The sequence below is a fragment of the Bufo gargarizans genome, chromosome 5 (genome assembly GCF_014858855.1).
Source record: "Bufo gargarizans isolate SCDJY-AF-19 chromosome 5, ASM1485885v1, whole genome shotgun sequence".
NCBI classification, from domain to species: Eukaryota; Metazoa; Chordata; class Amphibia; order Anura; family Bufonidae; genus Bufo; species Bufo gargarizans.
Genome location: NC_058084.1, coordinates 102,101,502 through 102,118,082, shown reverse-complemented (window position 1 = coordinate 102,118,082; position 16,581 = coordinate 102,101,502). Strand labels below are relative to the sequence as shown.

Sequence of the window (16,581 nt, the reverse complement as noted above, 5' to 3'; positions counted from 1 at the left end):
GAACCAATAGTTGTTTCAACGCTATATGCGGGAAGTAAAGTCTGCTGTCGGGGTCTACCAGTTTACCATCAATAGACTTCACATTTTTCATGCGATCTTTTAATTGCTCAGCACCAAACTGTTCTTTCCTTACTGCAAGGTCTGGCAAATTGTCATCAAGGGAGTCTTCTCTCTCCGGACTGCTCTGACCCTCTTCTAACCCATCACTATGGTCAGACACTTCAGGCTTCCCCACCATGACAGACAAGGGAAATGATTAATCGACAGAAGTCCTTCTTAAAAACCCACACCCTTCGATACCCGGTGGTAGGTCATCACCTTCCTGATGGGAATTTGAAAGTTTATGTTTCCATAGCTGCCAGAAATGTGGGAAATCCCTTCCCATGATGACACCATGCATTAACCTGGGCACTAAACCAACCCTAAATTTTTCTGCCCCAAACCGAGTATTTCCATCTACCATAGCAATGTGATAATCACGGCGTCTCCATGTATGCAGGTTACCGCAATGGTCTTCGCTTGTCATTTCCTGGGAATTACCAAGTCCGTTTTTACTGGGGTGACCAGACTGCCTGAGTCTAACAATGCACTCACATCTTTACCTTCCACAGTAATAAACACACATTTGTTTCTCACCCCCAGTATTTGGTAATGCCACACACGCAAGCTGAGCATACAGTGATAAACGGCAGTTTATAGAGGAGGCCTCACACTGCATTAGTTCATCAGACATTGGGCAATTGGCAACAACATGACCAGGCATTTGACATCTGAAACATTTTATTAAGTCTCTATTAGGTCTCTTATAGGCCACAAACCGCCCTGGCACAGCTTGCCAGCTTCTAGAGCCTGGGCCTACAGTCTCTCCACTTGCCCCCACAGATATATCACCTTTGCCAGCCCCCTTTTCCCTTAGAACAGTCTTACCAGGTAGTCCTGGAGATCTCCGCTGCGGGGCTGGGGGGCGCAGCGGCAGACTCAGTAGCTCCTCCGCGGCTGTGTACCTCTCCACCATCTCCACCATCTTGTCAGCATTCTTAGGGTCACCATAGCTCACCCACATGTACAAGGTAACGGGGAGGGCCCTTAAGTACTGGTCTATCACAACTCGCTCCACCATCTGGGGGCCTATCAGGATCTCCGGATGCAACCACTTCTTGGTCAGGTGTATGAGGTCGTGCGTTTGGGAACGTGGTGGTTTATCCATGCTGTAGTCCCAGTTGTGCACACGCTGTGCGCGAATGGAAAGAGTAACTCCAAGGCATGTAAGGATCTCCTTTTTTAGCTTATCATAGTCCATAGCATCACAATTCTCCAGGTTAAAATATGCCTTTTGGGGTTCTCCTGAAAGGAAGGGTGCCAACAGTCCTGCCCACTGTACCTTTGGCCAACCCTCTCGTTCGGCCCTTCTTACGAAGGTGGTCAGATAGGCTTCCACGGTTGTCTTCTTTTGAAAAAAGTGACTAGCCCTTATGGAGAAATGAGTGGCATCTGCCATACCTGGGACCCGTTGCTGCACCACAACTGTTAAGGTCTCCCGGTCTTTTCTTTGTGCCTCTTGGGCAGCCTCCAGTTGGGCCATCAGCCTGCGGCTGGTTTCCTCAAGCGCCTTTTGCTGTACTCTGGTAGCCTCCTGCTGCACTCGGGTAGCCTCCTGTTGAGATACAACAGCTTGCAACATAGCTTTAATGACATCCTCCACTTTTCAAGAGGCAGAAAACAGTCTTTGGTGCACTGCACAAAAAAAGAGATTCTGGCCCTTTAAATGTTCATTTTTTTATGCCAGAATTTCTGTTGCCCGTATCCTCCACCACTTGTAAGAGTTAGATAGCGGGGTGGTCGTCTCTTGGATCGATGAGCACACTCTATCGAGCACAGATTCCAGGCAACCTCAGTTTTCCATTAACTGTCCAGATTTATTGTCAGTGGGTGGTACATAAAATAAACATAAACAAAACAATATTCTATGCCTGTCCAGCTCTAACTATACAATCAGGAACTCCTGACTAACCTGGTGCCAGCCTAACACTGAGCACCAAACATAACCATTTCGTTTGTACCACCTGCTATGCTGTCAAAGATTCCAAGCAGTCCTGTTCCCAGACAAAGTCTGCATTCTCAGGCTTATATCAGGCTAGCCCATCTGAGAAGTGATTACCTGACAGCCCAAAACCCATACTGTCCGGATGGAGTGGGGTCAACCTTCTCTCCCCACTCCAGAAACACAGGCCCTAAAAATCTGTTAGTTTTTTTTTAAATGACAGAAGTGAGGAACCTTGGGCACACAGACCCCGTCCACTACTACTCCAGACACTCTGTCACAATATATACAGACAGACAAATAGATATTATTACAGATGTGATTTAAGAGCCATCATACTGTATGAATCATTTTTCTACATGGAGGTTCTAGAACTTGCATGTGTTTGCTTTATTTTCTTGCCAGCTTGCACAGTGGGGAATCACTGGTTTGTGAGCAGTAGCACTGCCAATCTATTTGCTGGGATTATTTATACACGCACCTGTTCCATCATCAACATTTTCAACCTCCATCACTTCTGTGTTAATCCGACCTCGGAAGAGATAGCGGTGCCCATCTGTGGATACTTTGCTGTTCTTCAAACGCCTTAAAATGAAACAAAATTTAAGTTAATTCCTGTATGTGAAAATGGTGCATGTATCTCCACTTAATGCCACTTTTAGACCACATCGGTGGAAAACAAGATTTCACTCACAGTTTGCAGGGTTTTCCTAGTACTTTTTTCTGTTTTATTCATGTTTTAATTATCAAAAATACTCAAGACCTAAATTGAACAATCTCACTCATGATCAGGTCCTTTAAATGTAGCTACAATCAAATCTTCCAGATTTTTCACCATGATGACGTTGACAACTTATGTGGAAGAACTGTTTAACCCATGCAATTATTATCCGTAGCTATATACTGCTGATATGTAGTTCAAATCTGTGACTCTACAAGACCTTTTGGCTCTCCGGACCCCTGTTCACATTGTCACAGGAGAATAGCATAGCACATGGGCACATACAGTGCTGGTAGAGAGGTTTGAAAGATGCATTGTGTGCTTCCATTGTGCATGCATTATATAGCGCTGGATCTCATGGATAGATGCACCTATACACTTCCAGCACAAAGTGTGCTATACCATCCTCTCTACAAGGACTATATATTCCCATACTCTACATTTATGATATTCTCCTGTGACAATGTGAATGTGTCAGGGGAGCCGAAACATCTTGTAATGTCACAGATTAACCAAATACAGTGGGATGCGAAAGTTTGGGCAACCTTGTTAATCGTCGTGATTTTCCTGTATAAATCGTTGGTTGTTACGATAAGAAATGTCAGTTAAGTATATCATATAGGAGACACACACAGTGATATTTGAGAAGTGAAATGAAGTTTATTGGATTTACAGAAAGTGTGCTATAATTGTTTAAACAAAATCCGGCAGGTGCATAAATTTGGGCACCACAAAAAATAAATGAAATCAATATTTAGTAGATCCTCCTTTTGCAGAAATTACAGCCTCTAAACGCTTCCTGTAGGTTCCAATGAGAGTCTGGACTCTGGTTGAAGGTATTTTGGACCATTCCTCTTTACAAAACATCTTTAGTTCATTCAGGTTTGATGGCTTCCGAGCATGGACAGCTCTCTTTAAGTCACACCACAGGTTTTCAATTATATTCAGGTCTGGGGACTGAGATGGCCATTCCAGAACGTTGTACTTGTTCCTCTGCATAAATGCCTTAGTGGATTTTGAGCAGTGTTTAGGGTCGTTGTCTTGTTGAAAGATCCAGCCCTCGCGCAGCTTCAGCTTTGTCACTGATTCCTGGACATTGGTCTCCAGAATCTGCTGATACTTAGTGGAATCCATGCGTCCTCAACTTTGACAATATTCCCAGTCCCTGCACTGGCCACACAGCCCCACAGCATGATGGAACCACCACCATATTTTACTGTAGGTAGCAGGTGTTTTTCTTGGAATGCTGTGTTCTTTTACCTCCATACATACCGCCCCTTGTTATGGCCAAATAACTCAATTTTAGCTTCATCAGTCCACAGCACCTTATTCCAAAATGAAGCTGGCTTGTCCAAATGTGCTTTAGCCCACCTCAAGCGGCACTTTTTGTGCTGTGGGTGGAGAAAAGGCTTCCTCTGCATCACTCTCGCATACAGCATCTCCTTGTGTAAAGTGCGCCGAATGGTGGAACGATGCACAGTGACTCCATCTGCAGCAAGATGATGTTGTAGGTCTTTGGTGCTGGTCTGTGGGTTGACTCTGACTGTTCTCACCATTCGTCGCTTCTGTCTATCCGAGATTTCTTGGTCTGCCTCTTCGAGCCTTAACTTGAACTGAGCCTGTGGTCTTCCATTTTCTCAATATGTTCCTAACCGTGGAAACAGACAGCGGAAATCTCTGAGACAGCTTTCTGTATCCTTCCCCTAAACCATGACGGTGAACAATCTTTGTCTTCAGGTCATTTGAGAGTTGTTTTAAGACCCCCATGTTGCTACTCTTCAGAGAAAATTAAAAGAGGAGGGAAACTTACAAATGACCCCCTAAATACTCTTTCTCATAATTGGATTCACCTGTGTATGTAGGTCAGGGGTCACTGAGCTTACCAAGCCAATTTCAGTTCCAATAATTAGTTCTAAAGGTTTTGGAATCAATAAAATGACAACAGTGCCCAAATGTATGCACCTGCCTAATTTTGTTTAAACAATTATAGCACACTTTCTGTAAATCCAATAAACCTTATTTCACTTCTCAAATATCACTGTGTGTGTCTCCTATATGATATATTTAACTGACATTTTTTATCGTAACAACCAACGATTTATACAGGAAAATAACGATGATTAACAAGGTTGCCCAAACTTTCGCATCCCACTGTATCAGCAGTGCATTGCTACAAATATATGCAATATTGTATATTTTGGCCCTGATTTATCAATCAGTTTTTGTCTCTTTTGGACTAAATTGTGACTTGTCTCTTTTTAACTTCTAAGACTATCAATAGTCTGCGACAGGCCAAAGAAGTTTTTTGCTCTTGATAAGTCAACTATGAAATCCTGCTGTCTGAGGGCATTTCATTTGAAGCTTGTTGGTTTTTGGCCTTTTTTATCATAGAGAAAAAAAAATAAAAAATCAGTCTCAACTGCACTCCACTCCTGATCTGCCTTATCTGTGGCAGGTGAGAATAAGGGTGCATTCACACGACCGTATAAATAGATCTGCATCCAATAGATTCATTCATTTCAATGGATGGAGCATGTTCTTATCGTGTCCGGGGTCGCGGACAAGAATAGGCAATCTCTATATAGCGCTGGCCATGTGCGGTCCGCAAAATGCAGAACGCACATGGCTAGTATCTGTGTTTTGCGGATCCGCAATTTGTGGACCGCAAAACACTTGCCGTCGTGTGAATGCACCCTTAGTCAGAATGTGATAGTTTGACTTGTGCTAAATTCAAACAGCGCTGTGCACCACTTTCATAAATTTGGCTCACGGACTGTTAACTTTATGCAAATCGACCAATTTGAAGACAAACTTCAAATTGCCACTTGTTGATAAATCAGGGTCTTTGTTTCTAAAAATTCATGGATTGATAAATAAAGATCATTCAAGAATGCAAAAAGAAGAGTGCTGTAAGGTCTACCCTCCCTACCAGAACTTTCCAACCACTGCAATCAAAATCTGGAACCAGTGTAACTTGTATATATACACTTAACTATATACACAGTCAAAGAGAATGTTTGAATATTGCTGTCAGCAACTTTACTTGCTATGAATATCCCTGGTTTCCCTAAGGAAACACAGGAATGTAGATTATTTATCTAAAGAGAAGTAGAGGGTGAAATGCACAAACGCACACAATTTACATAACTCTAGAGACTTCCACAAGGCTTCCTACTGTCATAGTCTTCAGAATACACTATATTTGGAAATGTAGATGCAACAAGCAAAGTGTATACGAGTAGACACCATACTGGAGGTTCATCTCACTCATGGTTTAGGAACTATGTTCTTAAAGTCTAGATGAAAGGTTAAAAAAAGTCTTCATCCAAAAGTCTGTTCACTTCCAAAGTAAATGTGTCTCTATGTTGTTTAAAGAAGTTGTCAACAAAACATTCACCAGTTGGTTCCTACGTGTCATCTGCAACTTTTCCATGCAATGCTTTGGGCTGGCCCATCAGGACAACCACTCTTCCTGTTGGAGATGTGCTGATCCTCATCAGTTGTTTTGCCATTGGAAGCTGCAGGTAGCCAAACACCTTCTGCAGGAGAATTGCAGAATCATATGGCACTTATTCAAAAGATGCCCATTAGAATGATCTAATCGATTTTTTCGAGTTTTTGAGTGGCAAGGGGCTGCACATGCTGCTCACGAGGCTCCCCCACTGCTTCTTAATTGACAGGGTCAGACATCTTACCATGCACTGTAGGCATATCTACAATATGCGCTGCAATGAGCACCAAACAGGAGCACCCATCACTGTTCCTGTCTGCCATTGCTTTGCAGAGGTTTCAGCGGAGCGGGCACATGCAGAAGCAGCGATGGGTGGTCCTGCTAGTCTGGCCCTCACTGCAGCTCATATTGTACATACTGTATGTATAGATTCTGTATGCACTGCAGTAAAAAGTGCTATGGAAAGTCCAAACTTCAGGGCCCGGTTTTGCCAGAAAAACAATAAAAATCAGTTCCAAATATATTGCCAAAATTATTATTAGGTTATTTTTAACAGTTAAAAAAACTGATAAAACGTTACCTGTATGTTTCTTACCTCTGGTATACTGTTGTACAGATTTTTTGAAAAAGAGATTAACATTTTCGAAAATTATAGTTTACATGAGCAAATGCAAAGTAAAGTAAAAAAAAAAAAGTATGGAGTTAAAATGTATTAAGTGTCCTACTAATGTATATTAAACATTACTTGGCTTTTCATGCTTCTTGCTAAGACTCACCGATGTTTTCTTTTGCAATACACTAAAAGGTTATCAAAGAGAAAGAAAATCCGCTCCTGGATGTTCCCAGAGGAAATTTTTAAAAGAACTCCATGCATCAGCATTTCAGTGCAAGTGTCTGTGATGCTGGACCCCTAACAAAGTAGACAGAAAGAAAGAACACATATTAACTGGTGAACTAACATTACTGTGAAATGTAATTTATTTATCATAGCAATCAGTGCAACTAAACAAAAAAAAACAGTTTCATAGAGAATGAGCTCCCCTAGAATTGTCACTCATTTCTTTTATATCTTTTTGTATATTTAAAAGAACAAAGTGACAATGCTTCATTTAAATAATAAAGGCAGCAAATGACAACAATAGTATAATACAGAATCCAGATAATAATGTGCATTGATAGCAGACAGCTTCACTCCTGGGGTTACCGTGTAAAAATGGATTATCATGATAGGAAATTATTAATGCAGGCCATAATTATTACATGGATTCCATGTAAATTCTGTGAATTTGTTTGCTTCCATATGCAACTTGGCTTTTACAAAATCATATTCACTAGCATTAAGCCATAGTTATATAATTGTTAAAGGGGTATTCTCATCTCTCACCTATATCGGGAACAGAGCCCCGCAAAGTGGTGGCTGGAGGACTCCGGTCTGGCTACCACCAAGCGCTCTCCCCATAGAAGTGAATAGGAGCACAGCCACTGTTCCCATTCACTTCTATGGGCCCGACAAAAATATCGGCTGTTTTCGGTGACCCCATAGAAAATAAATGGAGGGCGGCTGTGCACGTGCAGTGCACCCTCCACCACTTTCAGGGCTCCATTCTCTATATAAGTGCGGGTCCCACCTATCAGACAATGGGGGCATATCCTAGCGATATGCCCACATTGTCTAAGATGAGACATTTAAGGTTGGAAAAATACAAAAAGTCCATCAAGTCCAACCTGTAATCCTACTATATTGATAGCGTTTTAGCTGCCTTTTTCACACAAGCATCAAGCTTGTTTGAAAAACTGTTTAGCTGAAACGCATCACATCTGCCTGTATTTTGTTTACGGTAATAAAGTGCAGATTTATTAACATCAAAAAGTGAGTGGTGATCCACTTCTTCTACTTGGATGTATGGACCTGCAAACCAGGAGTGCCGACTATATAGGAATCTGGCCTTTACTGCAAGAGAGCCACCAAGCCACTACCTCCTGAAATAGTCCGGGTGTGATTGGCTGCTTACCTTTGGGGATCAGAAACACTGGTGCATGACACAGAGGGAACATGCAAACTGGTACTCCATAATAGGCCATGGTAAGGACGGACAGAGCTTGTGCGAATCCGTAAATTCTATTGGGCAGACTAGATGGGCCAAATAGTTCTTATCTGCCGACACATTCTATGTTTCTATGTTAAAGGTCTGGGCAGGAGGCACAGGATCAGTATGGTGAACAGGCACAGGTCAGGTATCATACTGTCAGGTCGATATACAGGCGATATATAGACTGAGGTCGATATAGAGGCACAGAAATGGATTATAACTCTTTGAAAAGTTCTAGCAAGCCAAAAAGACCTAGCAATATCTATGGAGGCCAATTGCTCAGGCAAAGAAGTGAGGCCAGCAGCGCAGCTACTGTATATAGCCAAGGAGCAATTGGAAACAGCCTGTCAGCAGCTCACAGAGCAAGAGAATATATTAACCCTTACAGTACTGCAAGTAAGGTGAGATACAATAAACAATGACCCTAATTCACCAGGGCTGGCGTCAGCACCCAGCATACCCGGTAAAGTGCCGGGGCTCACTGCTCCTGGGGGAAGGGGGGGCACTGTGCTGCTATAAGCACTTCCATCAATACAGATGGAAGAGCTCATTGCTGGAGCGCAGGGATCTGCATTCATTTCACTCACAAATCGTAGCTCCAGGAGTTTAGCTATTGGGGAAGCCACTGCTTCGGGCTCTGAGGGCAGAAGGGGCCCAGGAGCAGCAGCAGGGCCGCAGCTTCAGAATGGAGCAATGGTATACAAAAGCCGGCTACTGCTGTCCCCCTTACAAGCTCCTGTGCTTGCGAAGCTTCAGACACGCGCCCTCTTCACTCTGTTCAGCAGAGCAGGATATTTTGCCTTACAAGCTTTAGACACGACCCCTCTACACAGGATTTGAGAAGGAGAGAGATGTCAGGGCTGGAGGAGCAGTGAGAAGACAGTCTGGAGGGAGGGGGGTCAGGGAACTCTTCAAGCTGCTGCTGGATGCTGTAGACCAGCAGCTTCGTGCTATTTAGTTGTTTTACTGCCTCATTAGGCAGTTTGCCTCCATGACACCTGCCCCCCCCCCATATCCTAACCTTCTCTTATCTCATCCTCATGGAGCCCCTGATGTCTCCTTTCCTCCCTCATGTATCCAGAGCTCCTGTCCCACCCTCCTATCTCCTATTGCTGCCCTGCACAAATCTCCTGCCACTACTTCCTGTATGAACCCCCCTCAGAGCCGCTTCCACCTACTTGCTGTGTCCACCCCTCCTGTCCATCCAGGGCCCCAGTCACCTGTCTCACTCCTCTGCCTCTCATTATGGTGGTGTCTAAACCGCATTCACCATAAGGACTTTCTAATGTCACAGGGTCACTTGACAGTGCCCCCACCCCGTACTTATACCCTGCATTGTGCCTTCTTACCATATCCTGTACAGTGCTTCTCCTCTTTCCATGTACTGTGCCCTCTTATACCCTTTTATAATCTATTGTCACTGTATGGTGGTGCCTTCCAGTTACTGCATAGCAGTGTTATCCAGATACATAGGCGTGATGTGATGTGAACCCAACTAAGGGGGGGGGGGGGGGGTTAGTACAAAAATTTGCTGTGGGGCCCAGTTAGTTCTAGCTAGTGAGGGCCTCTTACACAGTATACTGACCCCAGTTCCCCCCATTTAGTAAAATGAAACCCAATGCCCCCTCCATACAGTATAACCCCCAGTGTGGATGCCACTGGCTTTCATTATTCTGAATGGAGGGCCACTGTGGGGTCATTATACTGTGTGGGGGGCCACTGGGGATCATTATACTGTGTGTGGGGGCATTGGGGGTCATTATACTGCGTAAAGGGCTACTAGTGATCATTATACTGTATGGGGGCCACTTGGGGTCATTATATGGTGTGGGTGCCACAGGGGTACATGTAAATGTAAAAAAATGCCACAAGGGGGCCCACTGAGATTTAACGCCCAAGGGCCCACATGAACCTGTAATTCACACACAGGAAGCTGGTGCCTGTGTTCACGGGAAAGCAATAATCTGTGCCTAAAACCTGTCTAGAAAGTGGGCAAACCAAAGCAATTAGGTGCAATTAGGGCTACCCCAATATTTTCCAACTCATTCAAAAGGGGCAGGGCTTAACAGGAAGGGATATAACTTCCTTGGAAAGAGGTGTGTTTTACACCACAATTAGGGATGAGTGAACCCCAACCTCACCGAGTTCAGTTTGAAAGAATTCCGTTATAATGGAATTTGATGGCAGAATGCAAAACGGAAGCCTTTAAGAGGCATTCTGTTTTGATCCGTCATAATAGAAGTCTAAGGCCAAACATGATGGATCCGTCTGGTTTACATTATGCAGGACCTGTCTCTTAAAAGTTTCCGTTTTGCATTCCATCATCGAATTCCATTATAACGGAATTCCTTCACTACCCGAACCCGGTGAGGTTCATGTTAGCTCATCTCTAGCCACACTTTCTTCTCAGATTTGGTGTATAATTCTGTCTCAAACTAACCAATACTTTGTATAGAGTCAGACAAAAGTGTCTGTCCCTACACCAGATTTAATTTCCAGCCCGAGCCCCTGTTATAAATCTGGGGCAGGTCTGGACAGCCGGTCTAAGCTTACACCACCTACAGGGTTAGTAAATCTGCTCCAAAGTATTTATATCACTGGGAAAGGAAGAGATTTCAGTTTCCCTATAGGTTTCCTGTCACCTCAGCAGCAGAATGCAGGAGGTTCAGCTAAAGGTCTTCTGCTCTAAGGGTACAGACAACTTTCAGGTTTTTTATGCAGATTTTGAAGCTAAAACTAACAGTGGATTAAAGAAAAGAGAAATAAAATCTGCCCATAATAGTTTCTCTCCTTTTATGATGCACAACTGATTTTGGCTTCAAAAACGGCATCAGAAAACCTGACCATTACCTAAGGGTATACCCACACAAGATGGATAAGCTGTGGATTTTTTGCATTGTTGTGGCAAATACACAGCGTTTTACAGTACCAGCCATGTGGATGAGATTTTAAAGGGGTTATCCAAAACTATGAAATTCCCCCCCATATGTTGGGCCCCTCACAATGAATATATTTACTTGGCTCCGCGCTCCCTGTGCCGCTCTTGGTCCCCACACCGCCGCTGCTGCTTCTTCCCGTGCGTGGATGTAAACATCCGGTGTCGGGGGCGGGTGTAATGGCAGGCGGAGACGGGAACGAGCCTCCCTAGCACGGGAGCGGGGAGCCAGGTAAGTATATTCATTGTGAGGGTCTCGGCATATGGGGGAGCATTTCATAGTTTTGGAGAACCCCTTTAAGAAGAACTCTCATCCACCACGGAAAAAAATGTGCAATGTAAACCGACCTGCGGTGTAGATTGTAAACCTGCAGCATGTCAACTTATGCTGCAGATTTCCACAGCGGGTTTCATCACTGCAAAGCATAAGGTGAAATCCATGACAACCGCATAGCAAAATCTGTGACAAAGCTGCAGCAGAAAATGTGGCCATACCCTAAACGTAGATTAAAGGAATCCTACAGTTTGCTGATAGATATGACAGATAGTGGTAGGGAAAGTAACTTCTTTGCAGGATTGTATCTTTATTATTGGAAAGATCCCACTACTAAAAGGAGTAATTTAGATAAAAGGAATAAATTAGGTAACCACTATTTATTAACACTATATCGTACTTTCATTTCAGAAATGTGTGAGAACAGAAAATCTAATTCCTAAACCAATTAAAATCAGTTTAAATGGACTGACTGGCGTAAAAAAAAACTCTTTTGAAATGCAGTCTTAGGTCATACTGAAGTGATATATCCAAAAGCTGACATGTCGTATAGATAATTTTATATAAATCAGTGTCTAATGCATTTTAACATTATATAAACCTTGTGCACTGCATACTATGGCAGCAAATTCTAATACACAAGCAGAATCGTAGGTTGCATCCAGATCAATTGCTATCAATAATAGATGATAATTCCATATGACATCCAGATAACTACTTAGAGATCAAACCTGCAGTTCACATTAAAAAAAATATATATATTTTTTTTTTTACCAGAACTGGAACGGATCCGAGCTCAGGGTAAGAGTCAACTAACTTTAATGAGGTTGAGATTCTATACTGATTGTTTGGGAAATAATAAAATATATAAAAAACATATACAAGCCTTTAGGTTGGATTCTCACATGTAGGTTTTGTTGCAATTTTTGTGCCATTTTTTAAAGTTGGTGTCAGGAATGATGGAGGTTGCACAACCCTGATATAACTTATGCTGAGATCAAAAATGTACTTTTTGTATCACTTATTGATGCATTTTGTTGGACCAAAGCCAATCCAAAAAGAAGGAAAAGTATAGTGAAAAGTAAAGAAAAGGTTGATACTTCTCTATTCTATTTCCAAAAAACGGCATCAAAAACTGTATGGGTCACTCCAGCCTTACTGCTGCTACTCAATGTCTACATTGCAAGGATTTTTTAAAAATCTATTGTGTTTACTGGATCAGATATTTTATTCTCTTCTTATCTCTTATAGTGTAGGAAGGTGCATTTCTCCATGAGCAGGTAGGTAGGTTAGATCATAGTCGCTGTAGAGCTGACCATGGGGGGTCCAGCAGTGTGGGACTATTTACGGGGGAGAGGGTTATATGTCAGCAGATGGTAACTTGTTGCCAGGTTGTTCATGCTCATAAAGAGTCTCACTATATTGTTAGCAATGGGAATTTAAGACAGGCTTTGATCCTCACTGGTTCTAAAAATAACGCCTTCTATTCCCTGTTAAAGCCATGCCCCCCATTAAACATTTCCTTCTGGTAGGAAATCGCTTTGTTTCTTCATGCCACTTTCTGAAGCACAACTGAAAAGCAGATGTTTATTTAACAGAGCCTAATGTGATACAATGGTGAGGAGCTTTGGTTATTAAAGGGTTTCTGTCATCAGAAATTCTGTTATGTAGCTGAGGTCAGCAGTACATAACAGTGTGATTTATAATTGTGTCCCTGCTGCCGTTCTCCTAAAAAATACACTTTTAAAATATGCTAATGAGCCTCTAGGTGCTATGAGGGCATTAATTCAGCACCTAGAGGCTCGGTCTACGCACCTCAGGTCCTCCATTTAGCACGCTCAGGTCCTCCATTTAGCACGCCCAGATCCTCTTGAGTGACGTCTGACTTCTCCTGATCGCCATAGTGAGGATGCTGGCACCAGGAGCGCATCCTTCACTCACTGTGCCTGTGCCGAATACAAAACGGGAAGGCGCGGGATTTCTTTGCCGATCAGGAGAAGTTGGACGTCACTCAAGAGGACCTGGGCATGCTAAATGGTTCGTAAACCGAGCCTCTAGGTGCTGAATCAACTCCCTCATAGAACCTAGAGGCTCATTTTTTTTTTTTTAGAACTGCGGCAGGGACACAATTATAAATCACACTGTTATGTTATGTTTCTGTTCTGATGACAGAAATCCTTTAACCACTTATGGACCACAGGTTTATGCCCCCCTAGTGACCAGGCCCTTTTTTACAAATCGGCACTTCACAACTTTAACGGTTTATTGCTCGGTCATGCAACTTGGCACCCAAATGAATTTTACCTCCTTTTCTTCTCACAAATACAGATTTCTTTTGGTGGTATTTGATTGCTGCTGAGATTTTTCGTATTTCTGATATTAATCCAAAAAGACCACAATTTTCTCAAAAAAGTGTATTTAACTTTTTCTGGTAAAATTGTTTAAATATAATTACATTTCTATACAAGTTTGTGTCAGAATTTATTGTGCTACATGTCTTTGATAAAAAAAATCCAATAAGTGTATATTTATTGGTTTGCGCAAAAGTTATAGCGTTTACAATCTATGGTACAAAAATGTGAATTTCCGCATTTAGAAGCAGCTCTGACTTTCTGAGCACCTGTCATGTTTCTTGAGGTGCTAGAATGCCAGGATAGTATAAATACCCCCCAAATTACCCCATTTTAGAAAGAAGACACGCCAAAGTATTCGCGGAGGGGCATGGTGAGTTCATGTATGATTTAATTTTTTTTCACAAGTTAGTGGAAAATGACACTTTCTGAGGAAAAAAATTATAATAAAGTTTCCATTTCTGCTAACTTCTGGCAAAAAAAAAATCTCCCAACGGACTCACTATGCCCCTCAGTGACCTTGGGGTGTCTACTTTCCGAAATGGGGTCATTTGTGGGGTGTGTTTACTGTTCTGGCATTTTCGGCTCATAATTTGCTCATAATTTTTCTAAATTATGAGCAACCCTATAAAGCCTAAAGATACTTGTTGGACTTTCGGCCCCTTTACGCACCTAGGCTGCAAAAAAGTGTCACACGTGGTATCGCCGTACTCAAAAGAAGTAGGGCAATGTGTTTTGGGGTGTATTTTTACATATACCCATACCTATACCCGCGAGAGAAATATCTCTGTAAATTGACAACATTATATACATTTTTTTTAAAAGTTGTCATTTACAGAGATATTTCTCTCACACAGTATGGGTATATGTAAAAATACACCCCAAAACACATTGCCCTACTTCTTCTGAGTACGGCGATACCACATGTGTGACACTTTTTTACAGCCTAGGTGGGCAAAGGGGCCCAAATTCCAATGAGTACCTTTAGGATTTCACAGGGCATTTTTACGCATTTGGATTCCAAACTACTTCTCACGCTTTAGGGCCCCTAAAATGCCAGGGCAGTATAAATACCCCACAAGTGACCCCATTTTGGAAAGAAGACACCCCAAGGTATTCCGTGAGGGGCATGGCGAGTTCAAAGAAGATTTATTTTTTTGGGCACAAGTTAGTGGAATATGAGACTTTGTAAGAAAAAAAAATAATAGTGAATAATAGTGAACTTCTACTTTTGTTTAGTTCATGTTTTGTTTGTTTAAAGTTACATGTATTTATTTATTGTTTGTTTATTTATTAATTCATTAATTCAAAACAAATATTAAAATGTTTCTATAGAATTAGGTCCAAATATTTCTTATATCTCTGTAAATGACAACTTTTAAATTTTTTTTGACATTTTGGGCTAACTAAATTTAGGGGGTATTCCTCTGAGACTACCCAGGAAAAAGAGCAAACCTGCCTAGTAAAAAGGAGTGCTTGCGAAGTAAAGCTGTGATCGCTAATAAAGATCCAAAAAGCTCAAAATCTTTTTAGCGCCGCAGCGATTTTACGGTGTTTTTGCAGTGATGAGAAAAAAAATATTACTGTTCTGCAAACTTTAAACGTGCAGCAATGTTTTTTTTTGGACAGCAGTGGCTTCCTCTGTGGTATCCTCCCATGAAATCCATTCTTGTTTGTGTTTTATGTATCGTATATTCGCTAACAGGGATGTTAGCATATGCCAGAGACTTTTGTAAGTCTTTAGCTGACACTCTAGGATTCTTCTTCACCTCATTGAGCAGTCTGCGCTGTGCTCTTGCAGTCATCTTTATAGGATGGGCACTCCTAGGGAGAGTAGCAGCAGTGCTGAACTTTCTCCATTTATAGACAATTTGTCTTACCATGGACTGATGAACAGCTAGGCTATTGGAGATACTTTTATAACCCTTTCCAGCTTTATGCAGGTCAACAATTCTTAATTGTAGGTCTTCTGAGAGCTCTTTTGTGCGAGGCATCATTCATATCAGGAAATGCTTCTTGTGAAAAGCAAACCCAGAACTTTTTATAGGGCAGGGTAGCTGTAACCAACACCTCCAATCTCATCTTATTGATTGGACTCCATATGGCTGACACCTCACTCCAATTAGCTCTTGGAGATGTCATTAGTCTAGGGGTTCACATACTTTTTCCACCTGCACTGTGAATGTTGACATGGTGTGTTCAATAAAAACATGGTAACATTGAATCCTTTGTGTGTTATTAGCTTAAGCAGTCTATGATTGTCTATTGTTGTGACTTAGATGAAGATCAGATCACATTTTATGACCAATTTGTGCAGAAATCCATATCATTCCAAAGGGTTCACATACTTTTTCTTGCAACTGTATATTATTTGCCATTCAGCGGTGCAGTTATATGTTCTAAAGACTTTTGTGACATGTATAAGTGGAAAAAAGTAAGGGCCTATTGGCCGTTCAGCGGTGCAGTTAAATATTTTAAAGCACTCTTTGGCGTGTATAAGTAGAAAAAAGTAAGGGCCTATTTGCCATTCAGGGGTGCAGTTATATGTTCTAAAGCCTTTTGTGGCATAAATAAGGGCCTATTTGCTATTCGGTGTCGGCCTTGTGTCAAGGAGGGCTGAGCCATGCACCTTGCATGGCACACGTGTTCAATCTGGTTGCCAAGCAGTTCCTAAAGTCTTCCACCCATCTGCAAGACATTCTAAAAATGGCCAGGAAA

At 42.1% G+C, this 16,581-nt stretch overlaps 1 protein-coding gene across 2 annotated transcripts in view; it reads right to left on the bottom strand.

Annotated features, from left to right (window-relative positions):
• The window catches only part of PREX2 (phosphatidylinositol-3,4,5-trisphosphate dependent Rac exchange factor 2), a 390,423-nt gene that overhangs the window by 255,676 nt on the left and 118,166 nt on the right, over positions 1-16,581 (bottom strand). For both annotated transcript variants that reach the window (XM_044293224.1, XM_044293225.1), the window contains exons 7-8: positions 6,990-7,123; positions 2,523-2,626 (exon numbers count right to left, since the gene is read on the bottom strand). In XM_044293224.1, coding sequence (XP_044149159.1) covers positions 2,523-2,626; positions 6,990-7,123 — 238 coding nt within the window. The remainder of the gene's footprint in view (positions 1-2,522; positions 2,627-6,989; positions 7,124-16,581) is intronic.